This window comes from Ranitomeya variabilis, chromosome 5 (assembly GCF_051348905.1).
Source record: "Ranitomeya variabilis isolate aRanVar5 chromosome 5, aRanVar5.hap1, whole genome shotgun sequence".
NCBI lineage: Eukaryota > Metazoa > Chordata > Amphibia > Anura > Dendrobatidae > Ranitomeya > Ranitomeya variabilis.
The window spans coordinates 395,207,741-395,227,840 of record NC_135236.1 but is presented as its reverse complement, the minus strand read 5'-3'; the positions used below and the strand labels follow the sequence as shown (position 1 = coordinate 395,227,840).

The window sequence follows — 20,100 nt, the reverse complement described above, 5'->3', positions numbered from 1 at the left end:
ACAATGAGCACATGTGACAGACGTGACAGAATCTGGTGACACCGTGGAGAGTGATCATGCTGCCTGCAACATCCTCCTATATGACTGGTTTGGCAGTGGGTCAGTAATTGTGTGGGGTGGCATTTGTTTGGAGGGCCGCACAGCCCTCCATATGCCAGCCAGAGGTACCCTGACTGCTATTAGGTACTGGGATGAGATCCTGAGACCCCTTGTGAGACCATATACTGGTGCGGTTGGCCCTGGGTTCCTCCTAATGCAGGACAATGCCAGACCTCATGTGGCTGGAGTGTGTCAGCAGTTCCTGCAAGATGAAGGCATTGAAGCTATGGACTGGCCCGCCCATTCCCCAGACCTGAATCCAATCGAGCACATCTGGGACATCATGTCTCATTCCATCCACCAAAGCCACGTTGCACCACAGATTGCCCAGGAGTTGGCGGATGCTTTAGTCCAGGTCTGGGAGGAGATCCCTCAGGTGAACATCCGCCGCCTCATCAGGAGCATGCCCAGGTGTTGTATGGAGGTCATACAGGCACGTGGAGGCCACACACACTACTGAGCATCATTTCCTTGTCTTCGGGCATTTCCACTGAAGTTGGATCAGCCTGTAATTTAATATTCTACCTTGATTGTGAGTATCATTCCAAATCTAGACCTCCAAGAGATATTAATTTTCAATTATATTGATAATTTTTATGTTTTTTTGTTCTCCATGCATTCCACTATGTAGTGAATGAATATTTGCAACTGGAATATTTCATTCAGTGATATCTAGGATGTGGGATTTTAGTGTTCCCTTTATTTTTTTGAGCAGTGTACTTCATGCAGGACAAAAAAAAGATTATCAAACTATAATTTCCACCACTTAAAGAAGTTGTTCCACCCCAAAAATCAAAACATTCTTTTTAAATCATTTGAGCTGTATTGTGATATACATCAGCCCTATTAAAAACATTTTGGTTTCTGCCTTTCGTTCCTCCTGAATGTCACTTCATTCCCTGCACCCACTGTGTTTACCTGCGGCTCTACCAAACTTGACAGCTCCCTGTGCTTTATTACCTAACCTCACAGCCAGAGCTGGCACCACCCGGCCTCAGTGTCCAGCAGCGCCCAATACACACTCATGGGCTGTCAGTAATCTGCCCCTGCGCTAACCTCTGTCATCACTCCAGTAATAACAGAGCAGCGTCCTCATCTGTAGAAAGCAGCACAATCACTCCACATCACATCCACAGCGATGACAGAGATTCACATGTCCTCACGTCAGGAGGGAGGGATGGATAGATAAAGGAGGGATGGATGGAGGCATTGATAGCTCGCCGAATGGATGAGGGAGGGAGGGATGGATGATGGATTGACAAGGTAGGGATGGATTGATGGATGGATAGTTGGCTTGGTGGATGAGGGAGGGAGGGATGGACGATGGATAGATGACTTAGGGATGGATGGATGGTTGAATGATGGATGGATAGCTGGTTGGATGGATGAGGGAGGGATGGATGAAAGGGATGGATGATGGATGGATGAGGGATGGATGGATGCACACAGCACATTACACTCACCTCTGTAGAAGCCGTTTCCTTCCTGGTACTTCCAATCAGTGGAGTCATCCCCCTGCTGCCTCATACTGTGTGTTGCACTGGGGGGCTGGAGCATGAGGGGAGGGTCTGGCAGAGACTGGGGGTGTATAAGACCGGTCTCTGCCAGACAGGAAACCTCTATTTGGTAAGGGGGCAGCTCCTCCACAATCAGGAGAGAGCTGCTCACTGGGTGTGATACTTAGGACACCGTGCAGAATGCTGACAGGAGTAAATTACAAACAGCATTCTGCAGCCTAGGTACACACACAAATTAGACAGAAAGCCCGGACAACCCCTTTAATGTGACAAAGCTTACTACTTGGAAGATGAGATTGTTGTACCCCATTCATAATGATTCCACTACATGAAACAAGTTGTAATAAAATAATTGAACTCTACATTTTAGAGAAAATCAAGGTAATCAAATGTTATTGTTGATCACAAACATACAGTTTTTCCAATTTACATAATTGAGGTTGTGTTTCTACAAACTTTTGAATAATTTAAGAAAAAAAAAGTAATGTAATTACTGAAGGGTGAAACGACAAAATGAGAAAACAGTTGAACGCAACCTATTTCTTCAGAGTAGTAATGAATAAACATAGTGGGAAATATAAAACACACAGAAAGAAAACACTATATTCTGGCTTATGGGCAAAGATAATAAAGCAAAGGAAGTTTACATGTGCAGTATGGGTTAATAGCAACTGACTTGACAATATAAACATTAGTTGCAGACTTATGCACACATGGTCATTATGGCTATGATTCTAAGAGTAGAGTGCAGACTGAAAATAACCTACTATTTTATGCCTACAGCTCATATGAAGATCAATGCATATCCATGGTTACAGACTACAAAACAAAAATAAGTGTGTAGTATAGAAAAGATTAACAATTACTGCAGAATCAAACAGTAGGAAAGAGGACAAATGGAAGAAGAAAAACATTCGACTACATGAACCATGCAAATTGTCTCTATAGAGAGAAAAGGACTAGAACTCTAGCGCCACCTATTGGAAGTAGCTATCCTAAAAGTCAATGTCAACCCTTTAATGAGCCTTCCCATATGACTTAGGATAAAAGCCAAACCAGAATCTCAATTTGCAGACACTGTGTTTCAGGGTACTGCCCCTTGTCGGTACAAAGTGTGAGATCTGTTTTTTTTCTCAATGTGGAGAGCAACAAGCCAAGCCTGGAGTGCCAAGGAGAGGAGACTTTTAAGCCTTGCAAGGCTTGGCTTCAGGTAGCCGCAAGGTACCACTCCTAGGCAGTCCCTCGAACTGTAGCTACTGACCCCAGGTACGCAGACACGGAAAGGACTAAGGCTCCGCTCAGACTACTAGGTTCAGGATCCTCTGCAGAACAATTACTGACACGGAGACACAGACAGGGCTGATTTAGAAACTGTTTGGACAGTGAAGATACATGGAGTACTCGGACAGGCACAAGTTAGGACGCACATGTATCAGATACAAGTTCAGGACTGACTGAACAAGGACCAGGGACTTCAGGTTAAGGACAATTGCCGAACATGGACCAGGGACTTCGTGGTACGGACAATGGCCGAACAAGGACAAGGGACTTCGGGGTACAGACAATGGCCGAACAAGTACCAGGGACTTCGGGGTACAGACAATGGCCGAACATGGACCAGGGACTTCGGGGTACAGACAATGGCCGAACATGGACCAGGGACTTTGAGGTACAGACAATGGTCGAACAAGGACCAGGGACTTTGGGGTACAGACAATGGCCGAACAAGGACCAGGGACTTCGGGGTACAGACAATGGCCGAACAAGGACCAGGGACTTCGGGGTACAGACAATGGCCGAACAAGGACCAGGGACTTCGGGGTACAGACAATGGCCGAACATGGACCAGGGATTTTGCGGTACGGACAATGGCCGAACAAGGACCAGGGACTTTGGAGTACAGACGATGGCCGAACAAGGACCAAGGAACGTCACAACTAATTAGTAGACTACCACATGGTTGCATTGCACCTCCATATTGAGGAAGGTGCCTTTAAAACAAGATGCCTCCCAGCTATTGGCCAACAGCCATCTTGCATGTGTACTGTTGGCAGGGGGACTGAACTATGTGCGCCCTGCGCCTTTTAAGAGACGTGGGTTGTGCACGCGCACTAGGCGCACAGCCGCACACAACAGCAGGAGGCAGGGAGCACGCTTGGGACAACGCCGCACGGCCTGGGCGGTGAGTATGCGGGCGTCCCTGCATGAAGGGGTAAGGGGAACCATGCAGGAGCGCTGGCAAATAGCGTTACACCCATGACCTACCATGATTGTGACAGTCACAAATGTTTCCAAATGTGTCTGATTTTCTGTCACTGGTCACAAGTGGCTCAATAGACATTAATGCAAATTACATGCGAGTTGGTTGTGATTTGTTTTTTTTGTTTGTTTTTTTTTTTTTACAGGAAAATCGCAGTTGTGAAATAGATGCACAAATGGTCAGTCCATAGGCATGGTTGTGCTGCTGCTCTGAACTGTGCTCTCTCCAAGGCTGCTACCAGAGGAAGCTTTGTCTGCAGCATGGGAGAAGTGCAAAGGGACTGAAGCTGGCCAGATCTTTTGATCCCGCCAGCTTAGGAACGGAGAAAGCAGGCTGTAAAGAATAAACCTGGTTACACCATGGTCTCCTTACCGGACAGCAGGTACTATAGACAATGAGCTGTACACTATAAAATTAAAAGCCCAATTGTTCTTGAGAATGGAGAGGATTTTAAATAAAGTAGTAAACTGCAAAGCACTTTGCAATTTTTCCCATTTATGAACTTGAGACAGCCCCAGTTCACACATTTCCTGCTGATAGAAAATATTATCCCTCCGAAAATGAAGCAGAAACATGGCATGTAGTCACGTAAAAGAATATGGCAAACCAATTCAAACAATAAAAAGCTAAACAAAAAAAGAAAAACATGCTTTTTGCAGTAATCATTACTACATAGGTAAATTCACATTATTTTCATTCTGGTAAGAATAGTGTACATCAGTCCACAAAACACCACCCTCATGTACTACATAGTACTTCACGTACTAAAACATTATAGGCTTTACATCCCTGTAAATGCTGGGCGTTTAATGTGGCTTGCTGGGTTACTGAGCATTACGCACATATATGCACAGCAATAATATAATTACATGCTGGTAAAAAGACTAAAGGGCCCAACAAATAACCCATCAACCACAGCACTCCGCACTGTATGCTACTATGGTCCTAGCAGTGATAAAACAGATACAAGGCGCAGCCAGCTGCCAAACACAATGAAAAATAGACACGGGAAGGAATCAAGACAACCTATAACACTGCCAGGTTTTGAACTTTTCTGAATTCTCAACAGAGGCATGTAAGCAATAACCTTGAGCATTTATTTCTGCTGAGAACCTTCATAGCTTGACAATAAAACAAGTACGGTATATTACAGCATAAGTGCTGCATACACAACTTACACTGAAAGGGAATAATACTAATGAAATCACAATGAACACACAATTATAGAACTATTTAATATATACACACACCAACAAGAGGGCATTAGGCCACTAGTATAATTGTCATTTAATTGTTTGTTTGCAGAACTCTGTCACTAATGCAAACTCATGTTTATGTAAGTTATGTATATAAATATATTATACACACACATGCTATTGACATGAATTTCTCACCAGATGTTGATAATCATCCAATCCACAAAGACAAAGAGATCAAATAATATATATAAATTAAGTTATGTGTAATAATGAGAAATTTCAAAAAACTGACCGTCACATCCAAACATAAACTAGCTGTGAGTCACCAACTCACATACAATCAAACAAATAAATACAGATGAAGACCTTTCTATTCTAAGAGAGGATTGGCAGTAAGTTAGGTCCTGGAAATGAGAAACGCCTTAACGTGGCTTCCAGGTAGACATGAATTGGCCAATTTATGCGCTAAGCTTTCTCAATTTTTCATATTTCTAGTGCAGTAATGCAATTCAATTTTCGTATTTGCATGCTATGGTGCTACAGTGTGCTGATTTATTTGTTTGATTGTATATGGGTTGGTGACTCTAGATAAGCACCTGTTCATACTAGGTTTATGTTTGGATGAGGCAGGCATTTTTTTAAAATTTGTATTCATTAGCCTTCTGACTGAGCACTCCACCCTTTAGCCTCAGGCGTTTTTATTCACAGCAGGGCCACTACCCCGCCACAGAGATATACAGTAGATTTCAGTCTAAGAGATGATTCACATTAAGTTCCCATACAGATGAGGACTTTATTCTAAGAGAGGATAAAGTTAGGTCCTGGAAATGAGATACGCCCTAATGTGGCTTCCAGATACACATGAATTGGCCAATTTATGCGCTAAGCATTCTCTATTTTTCATATTTGTAGTGCAGTAATGCAATTCAATTTTCATATCTAATATTTGCATGCTATGGCGCTACAGAGTGCTGCTTTATTTGTTTGATAATAATGAGAAATTACATAGGGAAAAAGTATTGAACATATGAAGTGAGTTGTAAAAAGGCATGGAAAATAACGAAACCAGCTGAAATCTATAAGAAATTAGAAATCTTGCCACTTAGTAAAAAAATAATATCAGCTAGTTCAAATGATGGCCTATAAAAAGGAGTCTCATTACCAAGGTGCCACACAAGAAACATCTCATGATGGGTAAAACCAGTGAGCTGTTTCAAGACCTTTGCAACCTTATTGTTGCAAAACATACTGAGGGCACTGGTTACGGAAACATTTTTTAACTACTGAAGGTTCCAGGGAGCACCGTTGAGACCATAATCCAGAAGTGGAAAAAAACATAATTTCACCATAATCTGTCATGACCAGGTGCTTCCTGCAACATATCAGACAGTGGACCAAAAATAATTATCAGAACAGTTGTCCAAGAGCAAATGGACCACCTATGAATCAGCTGGAACAATTGCTTCAAAGAAAATTATAAGTAATGCATTCAACCTCCATGGACTATATGCACACTCACCACTCAAGACTCCATTGCGGAACAAAGAGCATGTTCAAGCATGTTTAAAGTTTGCTTAACAACATTTAGACAAGCCTGTGAAATACTGGGAGAATATAGTCTGGTGAGATCAGACCAAAATTGAACTCTTTGAATGCCGTAATACACACCATGTTTGGGGGCAAAAAGGCACTGCATGTCGCCCCCAAAACACCATAACAACAGAGAAGCTGGGAGGTGAGAACTTCATAGCGTGGGACTGTTTTTCAGCATATGGCACTGCAAACTTCATGTAATTGAAGGAAGGATAAATGGACATGGGTGAACATTTCAGCAAGACAATTATCCCAAACATGTAGCCCAGGAAACTCTCAATTGGTTTCAGAGACCGAAAATGAAGCAGATAGAATGGCACCGCCAATCACCTGAGCTGAATCCAATAGAACATTTATGGAAGGAACTAAAATTCAAAGTTCATATAAGGAGTCGATGGAATCTTCAGGATTTGAAGAATGTTTGTGTCGAAGAATGGACAAAAAAAAAAAAATCACACCCGAGCAATGCATGTGACTAGTTTCTCCATACATGAGATGTCTTCAAGCTGTGATCACCAACAAAGGTGTTTGTGCAAAGTATTAAATACATTTCAGGAAGTGAAATAAAGTGAATACATTTTCCCTGAGTGATTTCTCATTATAAATTAATTTATGGACATCTACAGCTTGATTTCTTTGCCTGTGTGTATTGGATGGGTTGTTACCGACATTTGGCGAGAATTTCATGTCAATAGCATCTTCAAAGAATGTTGTCATTAGCGTGATGAATCTGGGCCATTGACATTCTTTGGAGGTACACTTCAGGAAATTAACATCTACCTCTGAAAAGACACTACAAAAGTAGACCAAATGATGGCAATGGTGCAGATTCATCACACTAATCACAAAATTTTAGGCAAATAGACATCATTGTCTGAACTAGAAGCAAACAACTGTGCAAGAACAATAAATGGGCTCCCTTGCAGCCCAAAGATCATCATAATGCGCAATGCAACCTGCTTTGGAGGTAGAGGTGAGCCGCTTTACTCTTGGGCACCTATGCAGCTGCATGGCTTGTACCAATAGTATGTACACCCCTGGAATGCACGACAGCCCCAATGTAGCATTAAGTAGATCTGCCATTCTATTATTTTAATTTTCTCTACGAATGCAATTTGACAATAACATCAGTGGTGTAGTAGTAATGGCTTTGTATTTGTTGTACTAATGGATTATTACAAACCTGTATTTGAGCCTGTTAGGTTGTACCGAGCGTTCATTTTCTTGATAATGTTTTCATGTATTTGATACCAATCGCTTTCAGTGTTGCACCTAGAAAAGTGATACATAAATAACTGTTACAGCATCACACAATACTGAATACAATATTTAGACCTTGTATCTTAGAAAAATATGCGAACAGAGAGGAATTTAAAATGTCATTTTATATATATTCGATCTGATTATGCAGATGCTTCTGGACAAGAATGCACAAAAGTGAGGAACACAAAGAACTTACATATAAACTTTTAAAATGAGGTCATCTTTCGATTCTCCTGTTAAGAGGTCAGCGATGCTTAGAGCGGCACAACCAAAGGGTCGACGATATTGCACATTAGAAGAGTTCTTCTTCTCACCGGCTCCCATACGACCTTGTAAGCAAATGGAATTTGAAGGTTAATGTGAGCAAAACACAGCATCAAGCTAAAAAAACAAAACAATTCGTTATGAGACAGAATTGAAGAGTGGGAACTTGCTGATGCACTGGAGAGAATCAGTAGCATCAAGCCATCCAATTCAAATACTTAGTATATACTTTAGTGTATACTTAGTATACTGTATGTCTCAAGTTACCGCATTTTTCTGACTAGAAGACGCACTTTTTCCCAAAAAAATTTGGGAGGAAAATGAGGGGTGAGTTCTATAGTGTGAACGCAGGCTTAACGGGGGGTTACGGCAGTAGTGTAGCAGCGGAAGCGGCGGCGGTAGAGGTGTGGTGATGCTGCGGTGGTGAGTGGTGCGGAGTGCACCTGAGCAGGGTTCCCTTCCTCGGGATGCCGGCGGCAGAAATGTGGCAATGCCGCGGCATGGTGTCCACGGCGAGAAGAGCCAAGTGCATTACCGGTTTCCCTGCGGCCATCTTCCTGAAGCCGTGGGCCGCCGGAGGCTTCAGAAAAATGGCCACCGGAGGCCGTGCGTGCGCAGATTGAGATCTCGGGGGGCACTCTGCTTCAGGAAAATTATTTTTTTATAGCGGATACACTTTTTTTTTTACTTGATTGCCGTTATTTATCTGGCCCTAATCGTGTTCTCCAGGATCTCCGCTATCCCCATTAGCTGAAATCCCGGAGATTTTCGGACTCTTTGGGGCGCTATACCCTTATTGCTGAGGGAATGAGGCCCCTTAGTAGATGCAGTTTTAATGCGTATCGGCAGTTGTTAAGTAGTTGAAGCAGCAGTATAAACAATGGCTAAGAGCATCCGCAAAAATATTAGGTACATAAATCTGGAATATAGAGGAACAATTAGCCATTTCATAATATATATACAGAAATAAAAGCCAAAAACAGCAACATGCGTTCTTACCAATTCTGATGATGTGTACTGTAATAAAAATGTCTTTCCGAAGGTCACTTGAGCTCAAGTCCTAGAATAAACATATATATGAAAAGCAATCAACTTTATGAGTGCACATTTGCTGTAGATTAAATGCCCCAATCCCAAAAGAAGATTTTATAACTGTAAATAATAGATAAAAAAAATCTATTCAGCTGGGTCAAATACTTGTTCTTTACAATATTTTTTAACCTATTAGAGATATGTTTTACTTTTGGCAAATAATATTTAAGGAAAGTGAAAAACTAAAAAAAAAAAAAAATTAAAGCTAAAAATGTTTAAACCTGTTTTCTGGATTATTAGTACTACCGCTGTAAGGTACCAAGGCAAAGATATAATATATCCATCTGATATTAAACATTGAGTCGAATAGGAACGTGCCTGCACTGCTGTCTTCTCATTCTCAGGGTCAATAGATATCCCAGACATCGGACTCCCACTGATCATAAAGTGATATCCTAGCAATATCCATCATTTTACAACATGGAAATAACCATATAAACCACGTCCAGTTAAGATATTTAAGAATTCTAGCACAAAAATCCCACTACATATTCTAATCAATCATATTGCATCTGCAAAGTCATGACTTTAGTACAACATCACAGAAACTGCATACTTACAACAAAAACAGAGCTATATCTTTCAGTCTTTTCCGGAGATTTTGGCAGCCCATTTCGGTTTAATCTTACAAAAAAACGTTCACTGAAATATATATTAAAAAAAAAAAAAAATCAATGAGAGAAATTCACATTTGGAGTACTCATTTCCTCACTCAATCTTAATTCCATCCTACCTCAGTTTTAAAGAAAAAAAAGTCTGTCAGGGCCTAACAATTATTAAATATTCAATGCGTGTTACAAACCTGACAAAATGTCAGCTTTGCAATGGTAATTGCTGAAACTGTCAGTCTGGATCTTAGCTACAGCTTGAAAGATTGTGTAAGGGAAATAGACCAAAAAAAGAAGCAGAATGAGATACAGCAACTTTATTTATCTAGTCTGATCATGGAAAGTTTCTGGAAATCAACACTGCTGACTGTCGTCTAGGACAAACCGTGACAATAATTCTATTAATGTGAGCCTGTCACCCCAAAAAGTATAGTGAACTAGCTGTACAGTGATACAGGAGACATAGCCCATACTAGCATGGTACATTGTAGTGGCACAATGCAAATTAGGGGCTTTGTGCACCCCTGTCATGGTCAAGAGCTGAGAGCGCTGTTACGCCCCCTTGATTTTTTTTTTTTGTTAGGACATTCCTTGGTTTTGATTGACAGTGCTCTGCTGCCCAGATCGCATCCTGCCTGGACTTAGCCCACGTGTTTCCGTGTGCCCTCCGACACTGCCTACGCCCAGCAGTATGGGCAGATGCCTTCACCTCCATGCCTGCTCTTCATTATAATAGCACCCCCTCCTATGCACGTACACCGACCTGTGACGTGCAGTTACGGAGCTGTAATCCCGCGCATGCCCCATCCACTTATGCGGTTATGTGAACCTTATCCGCCCTTCAATGAGCAGAGCTTTCATCGATCTTCTACGCAGGAGAGACTCAGCTAGTGCACAGAGATTCGCCAGCGCCTGCGCAGAAGATCGAAGAAGACTCTGCCCATGGAAGGGCGGATAAGGTTCACATAACGGCATGAGTTCATGGCGCATGCGCGGGATTACAGCTCCGCAACTGCACGTCACTGGTCAGTGTGATGTGCATAGGAGGGGGGTGCTATTATAATTTAGTCAGCAGGCAGATATTTCTTCCAAGCACTGCACGCCTGGAGCCTGGAAGAAATCATTAGCATAAAAGATTAAAACGGCTTTTCTCAACATTTACACTGCAGCTATGAGGCATACGGGTAAGACTGATTTAACCATTCTATTACCTGTATGCCCATAGTAATAGCTTAAATTTGTCCAGGGGGTGACAGCTTTAAGTACCGTAACATATAAAGAATAAGGATATTTTAAATTACATGTCTTCCTTTATTATACTATAAATGGCAACATAAATAGTACATCATGCAAAGGAAATGGTGATTAGACCTAAAATAAAGATGACCGACAAAAGCATAATAACTATTGTATAATTATATATATATATATATATATATATATATATATATATATATATATATATATATACACACACACACACACACACACATATGCTGAGGTAAGAAAAGGCTGCTCTCACTGCTGTCCACCCTGTCTTTCTGATCAAATACTGGAGATACCAGGAGTGCTGAGCTAAGAAGTGGCAGCTCACACTGGTGTCCGCCATCTTTCTAATCTAATTTTTGAGATATCAGGGGTGCTGAGGAAAGAAGGCTCTGCTCACACTGCTGTTCACCATCTTTCTCATCTAACACTTGAGATATGAGGGATGTTGATGTAAGAAGTGGCTGCTCAATCCAAAATATAGCTTCACAGTACATGGTTTAGGTTATTGCAAGGCCACCCATGCAAACGTTCTACTACATTTACAGGCATCTCTTCTATTATTATTCAGGCCAGGCATATGTCAGACAGAACAGCGTCCATTTGAAATGTTTTACAGTCATTTGCAACATAAAGGTATGTCAGGAATTTATTTATAAAGAAATGTATTTTCTTTTTGCCCCTTATTCCTGGAGATCTCCTTTAATGAAAATCTTATTTTGACAATCCTAATATTGTGAAATTTTGCTTATGGCTCAGAAGCTCAGATGCAAGCGATCATGCAGTTATTTTAGCATGGTAATTCATCATCAATACTCATCACTGTCTGACTAGAACAATGGGGCTAAGCAGCCAAGAACCATATATCAAATTAGATAGAATTATATTAAAATTGAAAATGGTGAACTACTTTGAAGTTACTCTGAATTCACGTTAATAAGAGTCTGGTAGAGTCTGGAGAGTACAATGCAGCCACCCTCCAATGCCATGTGTTACAAGTTCTAGGAGGGAATCCTGACTGCTTTTGCACCTGCATACATGAAAAAATGCTTTACCATTTCAGCTGTCTTGAGAAGGAAAGAGATTAAAAAATAACTAAAATTGAAGAGATTAATCTAAGCAGGTCAACATGGGATTTTACCACTAAAAATTCTTCTGTACAAGCAAATAGATCCTTCACTGTGTACTGTGGTTAACCCCTATCTTTCCTCATAAAAGTAACAAAAATATTTTTTTCTCATTTTACAAAGAAAATTAAAGTTGGAACTGAAATAGTTGATTTGTTGAGTTAAAAAAATAGCATCATGCACATCACATGGTGTAAAGTATTATGTAGAAATACTAGAGGACTCCTATTTGTGTCCCTTGATGTTTACAGACCTATATGGATTCCACATAGTAGACATGGCTTTATGGTGACCATTATTAGTCCCTAGTTGTCAAATATTTTTCAAAAGTTGCATTTAAGCAGTGTGCACAAAAGGAGTGTTTGTAGGGAAGCCTGGGGTTGTATTAATAGGACAAAGTCTGAACACTTCCAATGCAGTATTAAATAGGGCAGCATTTCAGGCCAGTCAAGCAATGAATGTAATTTTATTTACAACAGCCCTCCCTTGACTTACAGGTAAAACTGATATCAACGGATTGAAGGTAAGGACAGAGTGCACCGCCGCGGCAGAACAGAGAGATAGGAAGGAAGACAAGTCTTGAAGAGCAGGGCCAAAACAGGGCAGATTATTCGAGAACCCCATTGACTACTGCCCTACCTATCCGCTCATAGCCCACAATGTACTCAATGCAAACATCAGACAGATACTGTGTTCCCAATATGTCCCGAATTTTGATTTCCACCAATCTGCAGGCAGAAAGACCATTGTAAATATACCTTGTTGCTTGTTAGGCCTCTTTCACACTTCCTTTTTTTACAATCAGTCACAATCCGTCAAAATGTTAAAAAGGATCCTATGCAGATTGTAAAAAACGAGTGCATGGGTCCGTTTTTTTTACGTATCCGTCGAGGCTAACTGCACACGTTGTGTATGCGTCTTCTCCGCGTTTTTCCGCTGCAAAAACGCATACACAACACAACCCAGGTTAAAAATAATAAAAAAAAATAAAAAATCTTAATATTCTTACCTTTCGGCGTCCCCCGCAGCCTTCCTGATGCTGCCGGCAGCTCCCGTTCCCAGGAATGCCTAGCGAGACAATGACCTGTGATGACGCAGCGGCGAGTCCATAGGCTTCCATTATAGCCAACGACGCGGGATCCGTCGCTGAGCGATTTTCTGATGTACAGAAAAAACGTTCCTCTGTGCGTTGCCTCCGCCCGACGGACAGCAATTTTACGACGGATCCAGCGCACAACGGATGAAATGTGAGGCCATCCATAACAAACCGTCGCTAATACAAGTCTATGAGAAAAAAACGGATCCAGCAGAAACATTTGCTGAATGCGTTTTTTTTTTTTCACAAAACGACGCATTGTAACGGAAAAAGAAAGACGGAAGTGTGAAAGAGGCCTTACTGGAGAGCAGATGCGTTGGGTTCTACTGATTTATAAACAGTCATTTGCCATAATACCTCTAGAATTTATAAATGTATGCTCTGTATATTCAATCTTCTATTTCTGATTTATGCATTATTAAAGCATTACCAATTGTGCGTTTCAAAACCACTAAACAGAAAAGAAACCGTTAGCTCTGGGATCTAAACATAACTGAACAGTCTACCATTCTCGACTATACAATTTCTCTAAAAAGCAATGACCTCAGTTTAAAGGCATTCTATCACCACAACACTGAATATATAATATTTTGACATTCATATACAATGAGGGACTTAGTCCCTATAAATCATACTGTTACTGTAAATGTTAGTAGTTTAATTTTATAGAAATGCAATTATATTACATATGTAAAAGAGAGGGCTTAGGTGCACCCTTGGTGTGGCCAAGGGCTCGGTTCACTGTTGCTCCCTGCTCAATTACAATCCTCCGCCTCTCCCTTACGTTGATTGACAGTGCTCGCTTTTGAGCGCTGCCTGATGATAATCCCTAGTTCTTATATACTGACACTGCAGAGGCTGAGAGCACACACAGCATCAGTATGTGCATTCTCATCCCTCTCCTGTTTATAGCGGCTGCTTGCTGCACACAGGATCACAAAGCCATGGGCAGCTGATGCTGATAGGAGAGGGAGATGAAAACATGTACAATGTTACTGTGTGTACACCGTCATATTCCTCCTGCGTGTAGTGGCCGTTGCTTTGCGATTGTGTGCAGCAATCGGCTGCTACACACAGGAAAGAAATGAGAATGCTTCACTACACTTCACTTTTTTTTTAATCAAAAGACGCATGCGTCGAACAATGCAGGACGACGCAGGCACTTGCGCCCTATACGTTTTCTATAGACACTAATGTTTTTTTGGCGCATTTACGACGCAAGTGCGACGCATGCGTTTTTTTTGAAAATTAGGACGCAGGAAAACTGCAACATGTAGTGTCCCCTGCGCCCTGTCTTGTGCGTCTATATGACGCATGCGTCGTAAAACGCTAGAAAACGCATACCGACGCAGGTCCATGCGCCCCCCATGTTAAAGATAGGGGCGCATGACGCATGCATCGGTATGCGTCGCCGACGATGCGCCCAACAATGCAAATGTGAACGTAGCCTTAGGACTTTGCAAGACTTTGCTTTGGAGTGCTGCCTGCTCAATCACTGTAAGGGGAAGGGCAGAGGATTAAAAATGAGGGGGTCACAAAAGCCCCTGTTAGTTATATACGTAATAAAACTGTTTTATGATAAATACAAATGACCAAACTTTACAGTACCAGTATAATTTGATATAATGGTTAAGTTCCCGAAATGAAACTTTCACTAGTTTAATGTCTGTTTTAAGAGTTGACAGACTCCCTTTAATTTGTTTTTCCCTCATCCTCTACTACCACACACTTGCTGGAGGCTCCTGGATGGGCACGTGCAACCCACCATGGCCAAGATACGATCAGCACCAAAACCTACACCAGAAAAAAATCCAGAATTGTTTGTAACAATTACACAACTAAATGTTGAAAGAAAACCCAATAAAATTATTCATCTCGGTGAACTGCAAACACACACATTATCAGCTGCCCTCCTACCGTAGAATATCCTCTAGTGCGGGTACTAGGTTGTGAATTGATGACTTTCTAAGCGATACCTGGATTGTACCGTGGGCATAGCAAACATCCAGAGGAGCAGCCCCCCCCCCCCCCCCCCAGCTCGCTAGTTTGGTAAGGAAAAGTGAGAAATTTGCAGAAGGGTAATATTAAAATATAAAAAAAGAACAACCGGTGTAGATATTTCTCACAACATATTAACAAGTGTATACATAATGAGCAACATCCACTTAGGCCTTTTAATTGGGTGTTTGTGATTAACATGAAGGAAATGTCTCCATCTGAGAAGACTGTTGCTCAGAAGTAATGATTAGTACCTTGCAGAGAGCGCCTTTTTTCTCCAAAGAAGCCATTTTTTATGCTACAGAGCTTCCTACGCATGCACTGACAGTCTCAACACGCAAGTGAAATCAGGACAAAGATGCCAATTAAAACCGCAGCCAACCCAAATGGAGTTTTTTATCTCTCAACTACCATATAGTCTGCCCGCTGATGTAAACTTTTAATATTTAGAATCTTAAAAATTACAGTTTCTTGGGGCTTTAGTGCATCAAATATGTGAATATGAAATACCGTAATCCTAAACAACCCACATCATGTACTGTACCGCATCATCAGCAATTAATAAAAGGAATAAACTAACTAAAAAACGTAGTAGAGCAATATACTCAGCCTCTTCCCAAATCTGTGAAAAGTGGCGCTCAGAGAGGTCGTAGCAATACTGTCACAGACATCATGACAGCCCCTCTAAATAACCATGAAACTAAAATATCCGACACTACCTTGCTCAGAACGTAAGATATTGTGGAATCATCAGATTACTTACAGGCAATGGCCGCACATTAGTTCTCTACTTGTACGTTACTTTTCCCTTCTATTAGCCCAATAGTGAAGCAGAATATTATCAGAGATACTAGGAGTTAAGCACGATCACCTTCAAATCTGGGAATTATCAAGAGAAAAGAGAAGAAAATACATTCTGGGCATTTGGGCCCTCGGTATCTGGGCAACTTTTCTCTTTCATGTGTCGAGTGTTCAAAGCTTTGATATTTTACATCTGAAATGTATTATGCAAGATATTTTAAGTTTGCAGAGTCGTGGCCTGAAACCAATTACCAGAAATCCATATTTAAATGTTTAGAAATGTTAACTATTTTGGATGCACTTAATTTTAAGCAACTAACAAGCGGAGATACATTACCTTCTACGATATTGTTTTGGAGAGAGAGCATTTACATTTCTAATTGTCACATGTAATAAAGAGGTTAGTTGTTTCATCTTCCGCAGTTCTATTGGGCAGCCCCCAATTACAGTATACGCAGTGCCAGTAAAAAGCATATTAGGCCAGTTTCCCACTGACATAGGACGGACGTCTATTGTGCATTGTCTCCTTTAGGCAACTGCACAACAAAGCAAACCATTTCTTATGTGGCTAGGTACACAAAGTAATTTTTCCAGAAAGAAATGGTGCAGCGTGCTCCTTCCTCCTCCATCAGGCCAATCCCTCTCACTTAGGGCACACACACGACAAAGAGGGAGGTTGCCCCTTGTGTGCTCCCTCTATTAGCCACAGAGCTACAGCAGTACTTAAGTTACACGATTAAACATTGTTGCCCAATTATTTTACAGTGATCAGTCCCTAAGATTGTGTTACCCAATCTGAGAAAAGCATAATGTAGGGGCATAGACCCTGAATCCAGTGATGTATCACTCACTGGGCTACTAGCTGTCATTTTGATAAAATCACTGTTTTATCCACTGAAGATGTAGCAGTTCTCTGAAAGCTAAGCTTTGTATAATGCCGCCAACACCACGGATTAGCAGCTGTGTGCACTGTGCATAGGTAGAAAGATATGGGGGCAGGGTTATACAGAGCTCACAAATGTTTGACTACCTGGCAGCAGATTTACTAGTCCTCTAATAATAATCTCCTTCCAATAAAAAACAGTGATTTTATCAACTCTACACTAAGCAGACCAGTAGGTGACATATCGCTAGAATCAGGGTCTCTGTCTCTACACTATGTTGCTCTCAGATTAGGTGACACAAACCTGGTCATGTCATGTGGCTTCAATGTGAAGATTTACTTTTCCAAGTGCTAAACCTCTTTAAAAAAACAAAACAAAATGATTATACTACAGTGCAGCACATTGCAGTACAATACCTTTTCTAAATCACTCGGTTAGAGATTTTTGCCGTTTTCGCACAGCATGGACCTCCCGGGGTCTGTGCTGGGGGCTGCACTAAACCAGGCAGCAGCTGTTTATCACTCTTCGCTAACGTCTTCAGTGCGGGAGCAGGCACTATAAAACCTTATGATCCTTGGCTCCTGTAGCCTAGAAGCGGGATCAGCCTACCCAGCGAGGGTAGTCTGTGCTGTGAGTAGACAGTAAGCACCTCTGACAGAGTGCTTTAGTAATAAGATTATACTGTAGAGTAGCAGTATCATTTTTGTTTTGTAATTGGAATTGCGCCTTAAAGCAGATCTAGGCAAAGTGCAGCCCTTGGCCACAACCGGCCCTCTAGCTGTTCCAGTCCTGCCCGTGGACAGAGACAGCCAAAGAGCTCAATCCGTGGCCCACGGGCAGCCTCGTGCCCTCCCCGGCCCACTGTTCATTCGCAGCCACTGGCTGTCATCACATCTTTTGGATGCAGACGGTGGTGAATACATTGGGGGAGGACAGCGCCGACGCATCCATCTCCACCAATCAGCTTGTGAGCCAGCAGTTGCGAATGGACAATAGGTAAAAATGGTGCCAAAATGTGTCCCACATTTTCTGCTGAACATGGCAATACCCCATATGTGGCTGTACAGTACTGCTTAGCCACACGGCGAGACTCGGGAGGGATGTAGTGCTGCTTGCGTCTTGGAGAACCAGTACCACTATATTATGCCCAGCTCTTAAGGCGGGCTCTCGTCACTACAGAATTGCCAAACGTGGAAGCCCTGAGTGGGGGCTTTTTTTTATAGATTGAGTTGAAGATCTTATTGAGAACATTTTACATAGTATTTGGGATCACGTTTATGCTGAACACTTACATCCGAGTTTCCATCTGAATCTCTAAGTGATGTGATTCAGATGAAACCCCTGATGGATCCATCCACTATAATGAGGCAGCAGAGTTACTTTGGGCTCCGTCTGGCCTCTGTTCAGCATTGTCCTTTTCAGAGGTGCACAAAACTGTGGCAGACACCGCTTTTATGCAATTCTAAAAAGACGGACACCGCCGGATCACAGGTCTTCTGGCATCCACAATGCCTCTTTCTGCCGCATAAGGGTAAATTCTCACAGGGCGTTTTTGCTGCTTTTTTATGCCAATTTTCAGCTGCTTTTTACAGTACCATTGGGTTTTTGTGTGATCAGTATTTTGTGCTTTGCTGCGTTTTTTGAACATAGAGCATGTCACTTTTTTCAGCGTTTCTCCAGCGTTTCTTCAGCATTTTCCAGCCATTGACTTGAATGGATGGTGAAAAAACGCTGCAAATACGCAGGTTGATTTTTCTTGCAGCGTATTTGCTGCAGAAAAGTCAAGGACAGCCGGATATGACGTCACATGCAGCCTGTCATCCAGCAGAGCGGACCCGATCCCCATTCATTTGAATGGGGGGCCCGACCAGGGCCGGACTGGCCATCTGGCAAATGCCAGACGGGCCTGTCCAGTCATGGGCTGCCTTGTCTGCTACGTTGTTAACAGAATCGGTGTCCTCAAGACACCCATACTGTTAAAAGTTGTGACGGAGCACAGGCCTCAGATATCATTAGAAATATTGGTCTTGTAGTAAATCTGGCTTTCCTCCATTCAGGGTAATATTAGTAATATATCCCCATCTGGTGCTTGGAAACGGGGACAACATGGGCCTGTGTGATTGCAAATGCCAGGGCTACATTTCAGTCCCTGTTCATACCTGGGCCCGACAATAGTGTGTTTGACACGCTGTCATATGCATGGCAGAGCAGAAAACACGCCTGACATCACCTGACACCTGCTACTGCTAATTACAGTGAGAGTGGGAGCGGCGGATGGGAGTATTCATCTGCCACTCCTGCGCTATAAATAGTTAAAAAAAAAAAAGGCGTGGGGTCCCCCCCATTTTTGACAACCAGCCTTGAAAACCTCACAGCTGGCAGCTGGGATTCTCAGGCTGGTAAGGGGCCATTGATATAGGTTCCCCCCAGCCTAAAAATAGCAACCCGCAGCTGCCTAGAAAAGACACATCTATTAGGTCTACTTAGCCGTTTTGCCGGACTCTTCCCACTTGCCCTGTGGCAGTGGCAAGCGGGGTAATTAGGGGTTTATGTCACCTTCCTATTGTAAGGTGATATTAAACCAGCTTAGCAATGGAGAGGTGTCTTATCGACACCTCTCCATTACTAATCCTATAGTTGTTAAAGGGTTAATCAAACACCACACAGTAAGAAAAAAGTCTTTTAATGAAATAAAACAATATACAGTTTTGCCATCTGTATTAGTCTGTCATTCCAAGCGAAGCCCTCAATCTCCTGTAAAAAAAAAAAAGAAGTCAAAATAAGAAACCAACATTATAACCATACCTGTTCGGCATACAGTCAGTCCCATGCCGTAATCCATATCTAGGGGAATGTACAATTTACAACCGAAGCGTTGCTAATGCGACCACCACCGGGTGTAAACTACTAGGGAATGAATGAGGCGCTGCGGGTGCAGGCTCAGTACCTAGTGGTGACGACACAGTCTGTGCTCGCTGCTTATCATTCATTCCCCAGTAGTTTACAGCTGGGGGCGGTCGCATCAGCACCGAT

At 42.1% G+C, this 20,100-nt stretch overlaps 1 protein-coding gene across 5 annotated transcripts in view; it reads right to left on the bottom strand.

Annotated features, from left to right (window-relative positions):
- The window catches only part of DOCK4 (dedicator of cytokinesis 4), a 517,521-nt gene that overhangs the window by 290,429 nt on the left and 206,992 nt on the right, over positions 1-20,100 (bottom strand). For all 5 annotated transcript variants that reach the window (XM_077265059.1, XM_077265063.1, XM_077265060.1 and 2 more), the window contains exons 9-12: positions 9,848-9,929; positions 9,195-9,255; positions 8,128-8,260; positions 7,852-7,940 (exon numbers count right to left, since the gene is read on the bottom strand). In XM_077265059.1, coding sequence (XP_077121174.1) covers positions 7,852-7,940; positions 8,128-8,260; positions 9,195-9,255; positions 9,848-9,929 — 365 coding nt within the window. The remainder of the gene's footprint in view (positions 1-7,851; positions 7,941-8,127; positions 8,261-9,194; positions 9,256-9,847; positions 9,930-20,100) is intronic.